Genomic DNA, 16,214 nt, shown 5'->3' on the forward strand with positions numbered 1-16,214 from the left:
CTCAGTTGATGGGGTAGTTTTAATTTCTTCGATTTATTATCTCTGTTTCTGGGGTACAGAATTCGAATCTGAAGTTTTCCACCAAAATTTCATGATAAAACATTGAAAAAAATGCAAAAAAGGTGATAACTATCATTTTTTACCGGTTTTTCGCATATAAACTTTCTACTCATAAATTTGAATTTGAGTACTCTGTTGTATAAATACTACGACGGTATTTTTTTTTAAATATATTTATAGGAATCGATGTAAAGAAATAAACTAAATTTCAAAACGTGATTTTGAAAATGCTTTTTTTCTCAAAACATACTTGAAAAATAAAACTAGTGAAAATAGGCTGAATGGGTTGGCTCTTTTGAAGTTGATATATTTAAAAAGAAAAACATAAGATTTTTTTTATAATATGTAAAACCCCCCCCGAAACTGAAACCTGGCTACGCCCGTGTCTAAAAATATTCCTAGAAGTATATCATTATTTTCGAACGATTTGATTATATTTTCCGTGAACTGAATAGTAGCTGTCATTATCGATCTCCCTTTTATATATCCATGTTGGTTATCATTTAGTATATCGTTCACCAATAGAAAGTTAACTAGACGGTTACACATTGCCATTTCAAAAAATTTTGAGAAACTTGGTAGTACACTGATGGGTCTGTAGTTTCCAAGCGACTCGCGATCACCTTTTTTATAGATTGGTGTAATTACAGATATCTTCAATTGACTAGGAAAAATACCATATGTGAGGGAATTGTTAATTATGTAGCATAGTACTTCTGCTAGATTTTGTATACAAAATTTTATCAAACTGATAGGTATATCATCATCTCCACTAGAATGTTTATTTTTAATTTGTTTATTCAGTTCTTCTATTTCTCTAGGTGTAACAGGTGTCAAAAATATCGATCGTGAAGCTCTTGGGATATCACATGATGATATGTTTACGGGCAAAATAGGTACATTTGTTGTTAGGTATTCATTAAACATGTTAGCAACTCTTTCTGGATTTCCACTAATGAAAGTATCATTTACTTTATCTCTACCCGTAATTTCATTGAAAATATTCCACATTGTTTTCATTTTATCATCAGATTGGGATATACTGATTTCATATTTTTCAGTTCTCTTCTTTGCCAGTAATTTTTGATAGTTTTTCTTGGTATTATTATAAATTGATTTCAGTTCAGGATGATAATGCATAATAATCCCTAATATGCTCAATCTATTTTTGAAATCCAGTATTTCCTGATCGGGTTTAAATTTTAATGATTTTCCGGTGACACACTTCTTTTTGAGTGGAAAGCATTCATCAAAATGCATTATGAAGGTCTTGACAAAAAGATTCCATTGTTCGTCTACTTCACTTGCAGCGATGTTATATATGTTGGACCAATCTTGTTCTGCTATTTGTTTTTTGAATGTAATTTTATTTTCTTCGGAGAATAATCTGATGTTTTTATATATTTTATTTTGTTTTGTATTTGTTGAGAAATTTATTTTGACTCCCATATGATCAGAGATATTAGTCTGCATAATATTCACATAATACCTACTTACTTGAGCTCGACTTGATTTGATTTTATTTTAGTATTTATTGCTTGACTTGATATCAAGCTACTTGATATTACTTAAGCTTGATATGCACCGACGCACGGCATATACACTGCGCAAAAAAATTAACGCACATTCTGAAAATCTCAATTTTAATTAAAGTTAACTCTACATTGACTTTATAACTTATTTTTTATGTTCTCTCGGGAAGGTTTTGAACAAAACAAGACACATTAAATGGAAGAAAAATTCAGGATTTCACCGAATCTTATATGTGAAAGAAGAGAAATAAACAATTTTCAAAATACTGGAATACTGATAAGTGATTTAATACTTGGCATTTCCACCCCTTGCGTTGATTACAGCTCGGCAACGACGCCGTCGTTCATACTCAAAATGAGTGATCTTAAAATGTTCTGATCTAAACCTTCCCAGATTTCTCTGAGTTGGATTCCTAAGTCACTAAGAGTAGCTGGATGATTTTCTGAAGTTCTCAGCCTTCTATTGAGGTTGTCCCAAATCTGCTCAATCGGATTGAGATCTGGACTTCTTGCTGGCCATTCCATTCGAGAGACTTCAACCTCTTCAAGGTACTCCTGAACGATGCGCGCACGATGGGGTCTGGCATTAAAATGAAATTTTCACCAATGTATGGGGCAAATGGCACTACATGCTCTTCAAGAATGTTCCCTATATACCTATCAGCATTCATAGCTCCATTATCAACGACCACTAGGTCTGTGCGAGCAGTCAAAGATATTCCACCCCATACCATAATCGATCCTCCCCCGAAACCAGTAGTATTCAGGAAGAGCTTGTGATTTAACACCTTCAGACTTTTTGCTTTGAAGCAACGTAAAAGATGAGGTAACAGTGCACTACAATCGATTCAAGACCTTAAAGATGGAATTCGTGAAGTTATCAAGAATACACAGCTGCAAATGTGCGAATGAGTGATTAAAAATTTGATGAAAAGGCTATGGAGCTGAAACCATAGATCATTCAGCTGATATCGTTCTCCATTGTTAATGATATACTTTCCTGTTTACAGAGAAATAAACATCCATTGATTTCTCACTGAATGTAATAATTTTTTATATGAAAATGGAACATCTTATTTAAAATCTGTATATCCAAACCCACAAGACTCCACATACAGGGATGTCTGAAGAAATATATTAAAACCCATCCTACCGAATCTATCAGTAACCGAATTCACTTTCGAAATGTAAACGCTAGGAATGAATTCTTGATCGTCGATCTTAAGTAACGTCCAGATCGCCATTTCTTGTCTGGCAATTACCACCGATCTGCCAGAGGCTATGCTCGGAATGCCTTCGTGTAACTCTATATTCTGTTTTCAACAGTTTATTAACTTGGAATTAATGACCGACATTATCTACCATTATCATGTCTGACGATTTCGAACGAACCACTGCGCCTCCTTAAGTGAGACGTAAGCGGTCGCAGCAACAGATGGCGCTCCGTCGTTTCGATTACGAGAAGACCGCGTTAAACGCTGTTATTATCACTTTTGGACCTGTTGGTGGTTTTTCGTGAACGCGGGAGATCCTGCAGAAGGAATTGTAGCACTGATTGATCCAAATAATATTTTTCAAACGTACAATAACATTTCAGCGTTATATTTTGACTGACAAGATCAACGAGAACTCAAAGTAATAAACATTGATAGTGGGAGCATATGTCATTCTCATTAAGCAAATTTTGTCCCCAGCATGAACTATCAAATTTGACATGAAGCGCGCGGAAATGTAAACATAGCAGTGATAAGATATTTCACTCAATTCGTGAGTTTTCTCCACAAAAAAACGCACTTCTTATGTCTCATAGTGAATTAATGTTTCAAATCGACTCAAAATATATCGAGATGAATTCCTAAATATGTCAGAAATTCAGAAAACAAACTTCAAGCGCGCCAAAAGATGTGAAACAACCGATGACACTAGGAGAGCAAAAGTTGCCAAACCTTGGATTTCAGCAGGTAGATACAGAAAATAATAAATATTCTACTTATTATAAATTCGACAATTATGAAATTTATCGGATTAAAAATATTCAAATTTGCATATTTAATCGGGAATCACTCAAATAAATTTATTTCATTCAATATAAAATACATTCATAACGATATAGTAAAATTGTGGATTTGAAAATATATCACAATCCGACAACGTAATCTTACCATGTTGGGCACATGTAAAAATTGCGTATACTCCCTCTATCTATGTTTATTACCCTATGATCGAGAAACTCGGTAATCATTGCTTGAGAATTGACTCTTTGAGTGACGCCTTCTTCATTTTAAAAGAAGAACCAGACCAAATTGTACACAATACATCAAATTTCAGTGAAAACTGACATGTATTTTCAGATATCAAAATTATTTAAAAAAAATCATTCTGCTAATATTCTTTGTACATATCAGATAGTCTACAACAAATTATGTGAAATACTTCTGCACACAAAATTCCTTTTGCATCAATACAAAATTCGAGACGGATTATGTATTCCACATTTAAATATCAGGTATTTCCCCGGAAAAGAAATTCAAATTAGATTAAGAAAAAATAATTCAATGTCTAAATTTTGTGACGATGTAATACATATTTGTTACATTGGAATTCGAAAAACGTTATCTGCTAAACAGAATATTAAATCCCGAAAATAGGATGTTCTCACTAGAAATCTTATGTAATGGATTCCTGGACATCACATATTATTATTTCAATTTACCATCGATGGATCGTAAATTTTAATACGAACATAAAATATTACACCATCCTGCTTGATGTTCCTCGTAGCTACGTCGTCCATTCGATCGGTTATTTGACAATAAAAATAATTTATGAAACTGGACAAACGTTCGGATGTTGCTCCTCTTGCACCTATTTAAAATTGGAAAAATATAAGGGGTCAAATACATTAAAGTCCGAATTTTTATTGACTATCGAAGACGATTTACAATTCCGATAAATCAGTTGGTTTATGACCTGGCATGAGACATAGTTTTGGAACAGCGCAAGGATTTTTATGTCCCACCACTGTACCAGACGATTTTTATAATCCTGTACATATTGCCAACGGCCGAAGTATTGAAACTGAGCCATAAAAATTTCATGTGAATTATGGTAAGTCATATGCAAGCGGAAACATGTCGGTCTTTCCGAGAGAATTTTAACTTTTTCACGTCTAGTGGACATGAATAAAAAAAAATTGATGTGATGGTGTAAATCCGGTCACCCATCCAGATACTGATCTCGCCCAACACTTCTAGAAAGTAAGACCAGGAAACTTTGATTTTTTTTCAAGAGATGAATTTTTAAATAATTTTTTCTACATTCATGCAAAAAGCAAAACTTTATTGAACTATATTTAGTGGAAAAAGAAGTTCTTTATTGCACTGGTGCAATAAAGTTTTTATTGCACTCATCTGTCATTCTACTTCAACGTGCTTTCATCAAGACAAACAAATATTTCAGCCCGAAGGAAATAACGATGTACAGTTACCAAGTACTAGTACGTTTACAGCAGTCAAACAAATCAAGAAGTGGATTTAAAAAGTACTTCACTACGAAATATTCATATTGAAAATTGAACCAATTTTTCATTCACTGTCAACATTGAGGGTAAAAATAAAGTTTGAGTTAAGTTGTTCGTAACGTATTAGTTCCTGTTTCAATGCAAATCGATATTAATAATAAACTATTCAAGTTGCACTTTTCATTTTCCTACACCTAGTGCCGCACCTAAATAAATCATTTTTTGCTTTTTGCATGAACGTAGAAAAAATGTTGTATGCAACTCGTGCAATAGACATTCACTTTTTGCACTTGTTGCATAAATAACTATTTATAGGTAATCGATGCTTTATTTGGACATAGATAATTTCAGAAAAATGTATGATATAGACAAAAAAAATTACCCAATACCACAAAAATGACGGAATTGAGATTTAAGATTTTTATATGAAATAATGATTTCAAGCTCCATGCAAAATTTCAAGCTGACCTCATTATCACAACCATAGAAAATTCAACAGGAATTTTGGAAGAGAAATACCTAATATGTATTTCTTCCTATTTCCTATAAGTACCTAATAAAATCTTGGTAAGTTCAAAGAAAAAACGAAAAACCTCAGCTCGCCTAAAAATTTTCATAGTAGGTATGTATACAATTTGAAAATATGTGAAATCCAAAAATGAAAAAAACATTGAAATATTGCTTATCTAATATTTGTAGTGTTTTTCATACAAGATAGATATAAATTATAATTTTCAGGCCAGAAAAAAACAATTATTTTTATATTTCATACAATTTCTTTCAATGTCAGAATTCCAAGTTCTAATTTGTTAATTCCTGAAGTATCTTTCAGATAATTTGTTCATTTATGAAGTGAGTATCTCAATAACTCCACAATTTACGTTTGCCTATTTAGCTGATAATTTTTTTATTGTGTGTGCATTTCAAATTCCAGTAGTTTGTGCTATTCTATTCATCCCAAATGATTTGTAACCCTTCCAATGATGGGACCTTCACGCAAAATCCCCCATAAAGCAATAAAACACTACAAGACGACAATACGGTCAACATAGATCCCAAACCTCAATTCGCTTCCAGAATATCTCAAGGACACAAAATAAATAACCCAAATAGCAGGTCTGGAAGCCAATAAAACTATCAATTCTTCCTTCGATTCGATCTGGTACAGGACAGACACGGCCCTTTGTGTTTTCACCGGTCAGAAAGATCATTTTCAACCCGCAACGATGAGTGACTACACCGGAGTGAATTTTTTTTTATTGCCCAGAATTTAGGGTGCTGTAAATTCTAAAGACCCTTCACGGCTAGTTACTGTTTCTGGAAAGTCGATGTACCGTTGACAAATTGAAAAACATCTTTGGTTATGCCGTCAAGTTTCGATATTGTCTGAAACAAGTTCTCTAGTCTAGAGTAGATGGAATGACGCATCTGTGTCTTGTAACGGATGCTGTATAAAGGGGTATCAGGGTCGGTTCTCTATCGTGGAAAGTTAAGACAAGGAGAATTCGGTGTTATGGAATCTTGGGTAATGAGATTGACCTCTACATGAAGGTTGTATAACCTCTGTAGGAACGGAGGGTTTGAAGAGATTTTCTGTGAAAACATTGGCTTTATAGATTGTTTTTACATCTTTAAAGAAGATAATTATGAATTGCAAATGAAGATTTGTTATTTTCAAGTTAACTCGGAAATAATTATAGAAAATATTGGACCCTAAATCAAAATTATTAAAAATATTTCAACTCTACAAATATTTATGAGAGTATTTCTCCTATTGGGCTTTTCTATTTATTGAAATCATGGAAAGTACAGTATACGGTATTATTTCTAAATTTCATTATCCTACGTTGTTAATTGTATCAAGGACTCAATGCTCTTAAAGTCAATAACCTGATTTTCAGTTTTTAAAATGAATGGATTACCTAGGATGATCAATGCAGTAGATCAACCAGTTTTTGAACGATAATTCCAAAATAGTTTCCGAGAATAGCCCTCTGTATTTCATAATTCTCAAAAAAAATATACATTTCTTCAATTTTATTTTTCATTGTAATCCTCTAAATGTTTTTTCGGAAACTATACATACCAACAAAATTAGGTAGATCCAATGGTTTTGCTCTCATCACTGCAATGCGGAGAATTTACAATAATATCAGAAATGTTGACATATTTTTCTTGTCAGAAGATCAGTGATCCGTGAATTAAGAAAATGAGAGGCATTTATTATTATATTGAGAGATTATAATGAGAGGAATAAATGATTTATTATTTATTTGTTGGTTATTCCCGAGGTTATTCCTATTGCATTTACATATTGTATTTCTTATTGGATTTTTAGTCATCGATCTATGATTTTTTTTTAATTTTTATTGAGTATCGGCCTCTTGGATGTATCTTGAATAAATGAATGTTGTTAGATACCATTAAAGCTTTCCACAAAGGTCGACAGCAATTTAGATTCTAATTCCTTCGGCTCAGGCTGAAAATTTTGGAAGCGTTCAATGAAAAAAATACATTTCTGGTAAACTAAACAACGGAAAATCATGGAATTTAAATTACATATATAAAGATGTCAAATCGAATATTTTTTTTCGAAAAGTACTACTTCTAATAGTTTCAGCATTATGATATTCAACTTAAAGATGTGGGAATTCCTCCCTACAAAATTTGCAATATTTTTTTTCAATTCTCCTGACAAATAACCACATAATTATATTTCAGAATTCTTCGAATCGCTTCACTCAAGAAGAATCCTGCCTCTCTTGAGGCAGAATTCATAATCCACGTCTTCCATAAGATATTAACTTCGGTCGACATTTATCTTTAGCAATTCAATTTAACGACAGGAAGAAATCGAATAGGAATTGTTGAACCATCGCGAAGGCTGGATGTCAATATCACGTCTCCTTTTCTCAGAACGGAGCTACAGGTCTAATTCTAGGTATTATGAAGATAAAGATGAAGAGGCTGTTATACGTCTAAATTCGGATTACGCCAGTACGTGAGATTTATGTTAAGGTGAACTAAGAGGAAAAAAAACAACCTTCGATAGATCGAGACATGTACATAGAATACCCAATAAACGATAAAATTAGCATATAACTCGGTTTGTCGTTCTGTCCACAATGTACAATGGCACGATAGAAAGATGTATCATTGTGCTTGACTTGAAATGATCATTTCTAACTAGGTCACAACTACAAGGGAAAATTGGTCAACTGCGGAACGAATTCCGTCTGTTGAATTGGACCAATTGAGTACCATGGACAATCATTGAAATTTATTGGTATTATTATTGATTCATCAACCATGAATATTCAATTTTGCATCGATGTCAAAAAATACAAAACAAGCGTCACACATTCATTGAATTCATTCTTTATTTATAGGGAATATTTTCATGTGTCATAATAATCAATATTACACGTATCATGTCACTTTTTGATTCAAAGACTGTTTTTTCTCATTTTAAATACATTGATCAGTCTATTTTGTAGCTTCTTCATTTAAAATAATATATCATCAGCGGTTTTTTTTTCAAATTGATTATTAGATGAGCGAATATATCTTTCTCTAATTCTGTGGTAAATCCGTCCATTCTGACATATCTTGTTATACAAAATCTTGCGAGAATATCTCAGTTTTACAGAGTTTTCATGGTTATATTTCAGTATCATATGTTGGTACCTACTGTGTTGTATAGGGTGTTTTTTTTCGAGGTATATAACTTTAAGTTGGCATTACTGTTCAAGATGGCAACCGATTTAACAGCTGTCAAGTGATTTATTCTCAGTTTGGTTTGGCAATTCATCATAAATAGACTCACGCCTGAACAACGCCTACAAATAGTGCAATTTCATTTCGAAAATAATGGTTCTGTGCGAAATACGTATCGCGCACTACGTCCATTTTATTTTGTTTAGCGATGAAGCGCACTTCTGGTTGAATGGCTACGTCAACAAACAAAACTGCCGCATTTGGAGTGAAGCTAATCCTCAAGTGTATGTCGAAACACCGTTACATCCAGAAAAACTGACTGTTTGGTGCGCTTTATAGGCTGGTGGAATCATTGGTCCGTTCTTCTTCAAAAACGATGATGGCCAGAACGTTACAGTCAATGGTGATCGGTATAGAGCTATAATTACTAACTTTTTCATTCCTGAATTGCACAACCATGATGTCCAGGAGCTGTGGTTCCAACAAGACGGCGCAACATGTCACACAAATCGTGCCACAATCGATTTATTGAAAGACACGTTTGGTGACCGCCTAATTTCACGTTTTGGACCTGTGAATTAATTGGCCTCCAAGATCTTGTGATTTAACACCGCTAGACTATTTTCTGTAGGGCTATGTAAAGTCATTGGTTTATGCGGATAAGCCACAAACCCTTGACCATTTGGAAAAAAAAATTCGCCGTGTTATTGCCGATATACGGCCACAAATGTTGGAAAAAGTAATCGAAAATTGGAAGTCCAGATTGGACTACATCCGAGCCAGCCGTGGCGGTCATATGCCAGAAATCATATTTAAAATGTAATGCCACAAGATTATCTTGCGGATAAATAAAATTCATGTCAATCGAATAATCCATCATTGTTTTATTGCAATTTAAAGTTCTATAGCTCTAAAAAAAACACCCTTTATTATAAATAACTCTTTTATCTTCGCCCTTTTTGAGAGGAAATACCTAGTTTTTAAAAATTCCAATAATTAATTTAGATGATTATATTCAAGAATAAAATATTCAAAAATAAAGCTCTGAAAGTATAAGTGCTAGGAATTTGCTGTAAAAATATTATTGTCAATATTATCATAGTGATAAATGTTGTCAATACCACTTTGTTAAGTTTTTAAGAAATTATTATTGAATTTTTCATTTGAAAATTGATTCTCGAACTAGGGGTATAAAATGCGCGTTAGTGATTGATTTTTGGACCAAATTTCTTGAAAAATCTTCTAGAGTTCCATGGAAATTTTGTAATCTACACATCACAAAACAAGAACTGTTAAAATTTCAGGGATTAAATTTTTTTCCTCGGAGTTTTATCAATGTAAATAAAAATCCAAAATATCTCAACTTCCTTGAACCATTGAACTAATAACTTCCTATTAGTCACTTACTTCCTCAATCTTAAAAGATCTATATCACTAAAATATTTGCCCTATTTCTGCCAAAACTTTCTTCAATTCCCAGAATATACCACAAAACTCAACAAACGCAACTAGTCCAGTTTGTTCAAAGTGAACACAATGAACTCCAAGAAACGTCAGTCTCAAACTTATTCAGGTCGAGCATAAATGACTAAAACCAGGGATTTATGCCATTCCAGAGCTGACTTTCTAATGGTCTTAAAATTCCATTTTTTTTCTAGCTGTAGCAGGTAGCTGATCACCTTGTGTGGTAGAGGTTTTGCGTGAATGACTGGCCCATTAGAAACGTTCTGAATGGTTATTAGTGGATTGATGGTATCTTTTCTTCCGGCAAAATCAAAGTCGTGTTTTTGACTGGAATTCCGTACAAAAGAAAAAGAAGTGTGAAATTTACAGAAATCCTTTGTATAAGCGAAATATATTGTTCTATTTTGACAGCGAACGATGTCATTATTTGATGAATATCAAGATTGTTGTGGCAGAAATGTTGTATTGAATTACGTTGAATGTCATTCTGTTTAATAGTTATTCTTTTGGTAAAGTTCGTTTTATTGAATTAATCATAATATTTACAGTAATTCTCGAATATATTGTCTGTCATTAAATATATAGCAAATATATAGAAATTTAATTAAATTTTTTCTTGTATATTTCAAGATTTGAATTAAAATTCAGGATTATTAAGTCAGTTGCTTTGTTCTTCTCTTAAGCAATTAATTATGTTTTAAATATTGATTTTATAGTTTTTCAACTCACTTGGAGTAAGATATTTCCTACTTCCATTCAGATAAGAGATCTAAAATGCTTCAAGTATGAGGAGATATTATGTTTCACAAAAGAACTCAAAATAAAAAAAAGAATGAATCTGTAACTGAAAACTTGGTTTCAAAATAATTATTATATTATGTTTGAAGTAATTATGTTTTGAAATAATCAAAGCATTCGAATTATTTTAATTTATTAGAATTTTATCGATCCTTTTGCAATTTTTTCATGATATCTTGATGATTTAATTTTATCAACAGGGAAATAAGAGTCATAAATATGTAAAAAATTGTTTTAATTATAATAGTATTCGGATTATATTTACAAATAAACAGTCTTTGTTTAAAATTCAATTATCAATCAATTTATAATCTTATATACAAAACCTTAATAATAATGACTTCAAGCTTTTCAATATTCGTCGATACTATAATACAAATAAATAATATTCATATATGTACAAAATATATACAAAAGTTTTAGTACATTGGTATTGACCTAGTGGAAACATTCAAAATTCGAAAAAAGATAGTTACGTATTCAAAAAGGTCCAATACAGTAAATATATTAAGTTAAACAGCCTTGCTTCAATTGATGAACTCACTAAAGTACTCTCAAACAAAGTAAGTCCTCGAATGGGGTGTGGTCTCTGGTATCGTGGAGTAAACGTGCTGAGGCACATCAGTCCGACCTGGGAATTGGTTGTACTGAGGCGGTCTTCCATCTATGGATACGTAACTATGGTTCATTTGGTCTGACCCATAGTGTTGACTGCTGGTACTGGAACCAGCCTCGTCTTCGGTACTTCTGGCAGATTCCCCAGAAACGTAGGTACTCTGGGTAGGAGTTGGGGTTAGATTTGGAGCATGATGGACACCAGGCATCGCCGAGTACTTATACCAAGAATCCAAAGCTGTAGGAGTTGGGGTATACCTAGCATTTGGTTTGCAACGGATCTCCGGAGGCTTCTTGCTCCTCTTCGGTAACCTGTTGTTGATAACATCAGGAATGGCGTAGCGTAGTTTATCCCAAAATCTTCTCTCGCCCCATCTGGTAACGGTACAGGCTCTCAAAAGAGCCCTAAGTTCAGGGTCCATCGGTTCTAATGGATCATCGCTAAGTACACATATTAATTTGTGCCTAGTTGCATGTAGAGCACCTTGAAGAGCAGCTCTGAATTCAGGTTTGGCCCATTCGTTGCAGATTAAAGCTGGGGAAACTATGAGAATGACGCGTCTAGAAGCGTCAGCGGCGCTCACCATAGCGTCAGCAAGATATGACGCGCCTCCCATCAAATGCAAGTCTCTATAATGCAGGCATAAAGTATGGCCAAGATGCTCCAACTCTGACGCTATTATTCTTCCAGCTAGCTCTTCGTCTTTGTGGCTGTAGATCATGTAGCAATCGTAGAGTCTGTCGGTATCTTCGATGTTGTCGTGGACGGTAGCAGGGTCTTGGAAGATCCTAACGCCGTACTTGGAGTGGATCCACAGTCTCACGTCTTGTCTGAACACGAAGATCACAGCGGACAGCAAACAGACCAGGAGAATAGCTGTTAAAGTTGCTGCCAAGAGAGGAACGTATCCACCCCCCAACAACTGATTGTTCTTGACGACTTCTTGAACGACGGAGGTGGCGGCGGCGTTGGCGGTGTTCTCGCAGGCCGTCACGACGTCGGCGACGCTCCTGGAGTCCCCGGATTCGGCACATATCATCCCGGAAGGGTTGGCGCCGGATTCACGCAACCAGGCCAGGAGAGGCGCTAGCGAGCTGCAATCGCACGACCACTTGTTGCCTCCTAAAGAAACGCGCGGTCGCAAACCCGAATCCGCCACCTGGGGGAGAATCCACGGCGAGAAATCCACGATTTTATTCTCGTCCAACTTCAAAACTTCGAGTCGGTGCATCGTCTGGAACGTTTTGTTATCCACCGACGCGATTTCGTTGTGATCCAGATAGAGCTCGCTCAATTTCGTCAACGGTTGGAATTCCAGACCTCGCAGCTCTTTGATATTGTTATTTTCCATGTGGAGCACCTTCAGGGAACCGACGCCGTTGAAGGTTTGGTTGTGGACCGATCTGACATTGCTGCCGTTCAAAAACAACACCTCCAACTTTTTCTTGCCGATGAATACGTGATTGCCCAACTCGCCTAAATCGTTACCGTCTAGATAGATCTCAGTGGCGTCCATGGGTATATTCTGGGGTACTTCGGTGTAGCCGGCGTTATGGCAATCAACTACGTTCGACGACCACGTCTCGTCGTGGTAACAGGTACAATTCTGGGGACAGGTCATCTCACAATCGCAAGCATCGAATTCACAACAGTGGCAGACCGTATAACAATGGGTCTCGTAGGGGCACAAAAACTGCGACGGTTTCAAGTCCAGTAGAGGCACAGGGGGACCGCCTCTGGCTAAAGCCAACTCGCACATGACCGCGTCCAAATCGAGCACTTGAGGATAGTTACGCGAGTTGCTCAAGTGATTAATCCTAAGCAACCAGTCCATCTTACAATCGCACTTAAAAGGATTACCGCCGATGTAAAACTGAGGAACGTCGATATCGTCACTGATAGGTCCTAAACTCAACGCCGAAAGTTCCAAGTTCTCCAGTTCATTCCCGTACAACACGACTTTTTCCAAACGTTCATTTCTCATAAAAGTTCCCGGTTCAACACTGCGAATCTTATTATTGTTCAAAAATAGGGTTTCCACGCTCTCCGGCACAGAGTTCTGTTTTATCTCGACGATAGAATTGAAACTCACGTCCAACATCTTGATCTTAAGGATGTTGCGCACGTCGTAATAGTTGGAAAGTTCGGAAATGTCATTGTCATGCATGTCCAGCCACTCTAAACTCACCGGCAGATGGCTGTAGTCGAAGATGGCCAGGTTGTTGGAGGAGACGTTGAGCCACATCAAAGTCTGGAGGTTTGTAAACACACCTTTAATGTCCGTTAACTCGTTATCGTCCAGACGAATCGCCTTGAGGGTGGGATTACTCGCGAAAGCACTTTGTTCCACGTATCTTATCCTGTTAGAGGCTAAGTTCAACACTGATAAAGACGGGAGGGATGAAAAAGCGTCTCTGGAGATGTTCACGATCTGGTTGTCGACCAGTCTCAAACCGTAAAGGATGTCGAGACCTTCGAAAGACGAATTCACCACTGTATCTATTCTGTTTTTACCCAAATCCAAGGTTCTCAAGAATCTCAACTTGCCGATGCCTTCAGGAACAGCTCCCAGTAAATTACCGTTAAGTCCTAAGTCTTGCAGATTGGTCAGGTTCTCGAAAGCTTGTGGATGGATGATTTTGATCCTGTTGGAATCGATGAAGAGCTGGTTCATGGCATAAACGCCAGCAAAATGGAAAGGTTCGATGTAAGAAATTCTGTTGTTGGACAACGTAAGGGTATGGAGGTTCTTGAGTTCAGAAAAAGCATATTCGGCCACATTTTCGATGCTGTTATGCTCCAGATTGAGAATCTGCAAGGTGTACAAATCGTGGAATAGATTAGCGTCGATCTTGGTCAAACGATTGTTCGAAAGATTGAGCACGACCAGACGCACCAAACCGGTGAAAGTGTCTCGATTGACAGAATTGCTTGAAAGATCGTTTATCGACAAATCCAGAATTTGAAGTTGGTCAAGACCTTCAAGAAGACCGGGAGCGAGCACTCTCAAACTATTATTATGCAAGTAGAGGTGCGTTAGGAGTCTAGAAGACCGGAATAATTCTGGAGGAAGCTCGACAAGAGAGTTAGAAGACATGTTGAGGGTCGTAAGAGATATGAGACCGGCGAAAGCACGGTCGAGAAGGGTGGAAATCACGTTATCCTGAAGATACAAAGTTTGCAACATTTTGAGTCCGATTAAACCGTTTTCCGGCAGCACTATGATATCGTTATGGGACAGATCCAGCACTTCCAAATTTTCGGCACAAGCTTTTCCGGGATCCAAAGGTCCGTTACCCCAGTCGGAAAACCCGAGAGTGGCGACGTCCTGAAGTTTGTTGTGGGACAAGTTCAGACGAACCAGGCTGAACAGAGGGCAGAAAACTTCGTCGGGGGTGTTCCATATGTTGTTGTCAGATAAATCCAAACTTCTCAGCTCCTTCATCCCTCTGAAACTCTCCCGATGAAGGTCCAAACTCATCGCGGACCAATCAGAGTTGTGTGAACGAACGGAAAGACGTATCAAGTGGCGCATCGTTGACAAAGCGTTGGCCGGTATGTTTCTTATTTTGCAATATTCGAACTTCAGGTCCTTTAACTTCCTGAAGTTGGAGAGGAAGTTTCCGTACTTGCTGGGTTCGAGAGAACTCTCGAAGAAGAGCACATCGCTGCATTCCAGTTTTAAAACGGTGACGTGGTCGCTCTGGCTTTGAGAGAGGTTTCCTAAGACGCTTTCAGCGTTGCCGATGGTACGTATCTGACATACCAAGACGGGTTCTTCGTTTCCATCGTCTCCTACCGGTTCCATCAGCCACTCGCAACCTCTTGGGGTTGACTCGATACTGGTCAAAGCTCGGGAATACACTACACCGACGAGATAAACACTTAAAACTAGTTGGAACATCGTAAAAATCCTGAAGGAACACATTTTCACTTAAGTTTAACGTTTAACATCACAGATCAAAGTTTTTTGCCGGCGACTCGGGGTGCGCGCTCTTGAGATCAGGGTACGCGCATCTCTACCTTCGCAAGGTTGCGGCAGAACTGAAACTTGAAAGCTCGACGGACGGAGCGTCGGAGTTGAGCGACGCTAAGCTCCGCCCTAACGATCCCCACCACGTTCTTCTTAACAGGATTCCAGATGGGATGTTGGACGCTGAATGGCGAGAATCACGTGTTCTTTGGGAAAATTAGCAAAGTGCCGACGGTTCAATTTCGATTCAAGTTTTGTATTCGCTCGATTTGTCGCCATTTTTTATCGTTTTGTTGTGGGTAAGAGGTTTGGGTGAGGGAAGTGTTGGTGCGTTGAGCGTATGCCAAGACGTCCACTTTGTTGCTAATTTTCGGACTGTTTTTTTCGTGAGCGAACCTGAAAAAATTTGGAGAAATGTTCAAAGTGCACATAAGTTTGTTTTTTTTCGTTTTTGAGTGCTCGTCTCCGAAGCGATCACATTGTAGATACGTATTTTTAAGATTTTTAGAATTTAGTCTCAAACTTCTGAGATCT

The 16,214-nt window shown here is 36.6% G+C and overlaps 1 protein-coding gene and 1 long non-coding RNA gene across 4 annotated transcripts in view; one reads left to right on the forward strand and one right to left on the reverse strand.

Moving 5' to 3' along the window:
• The window catches only part of LOC123676586, a 157,044-nt gene extending 146,243 nt beyond the window's left edge, over positions 1-10,801 (forward strand). For all 3 annotated transcript variants that reach the window (XR_006746977.1, XR_006746979.1, XR_006746978.1), the window contains exon 3: positions 10,488-10,801. This is a non-coding gene — a long non-coding RNA (uncharacterized LOC123676586). The remainder of the gene's footprint in view (positions 1-10,487) is intronic.
• A 508-nt stretch (positions 10,802-11,309) lies between these two features.
• On the reverse strand, positions 11,310-15,763 carry LOC123676587 (toll-like receptor 6). The gene has a single exon (XM_045612585.1). The coding sequence runs from the start codon at positions 15,633-15,635 to the stop codon at positions 11,646-11,648; it is 3,990 nt and encodes a 1,329-aa protein (XP_045468541.1). The 5' UTR covers positions 15,636-15,763; the 3' UTR covers positions 11,310-11,645.
• Positions 15,764-16,214: the final 451 nt, after the last annotated feature.

This window comes from Harmonia axyridis, chromosome 3 (assembly GCF_914767665.1).
Source record: "Harmonia axyridis chromosome 3, icHarAxyr1.1, whole genome shotgun sequence".
NCBI lineage: Eukaryota > Metazoa > Arthropoda > Insecta > Coleoptera > Coccinellidae > Harmonia > Harmonia axyridis.

Bases quoted from the DNA above. Each gene is read 5' to 3' on its own strand.
- LOC123676587 (XM_045612585.1), bottom strand. From the start codon at position 15,635: ATGTGTTCCTTCAGGATTTTTACGATGTTCCAACTAGTTTTAAGTGTT.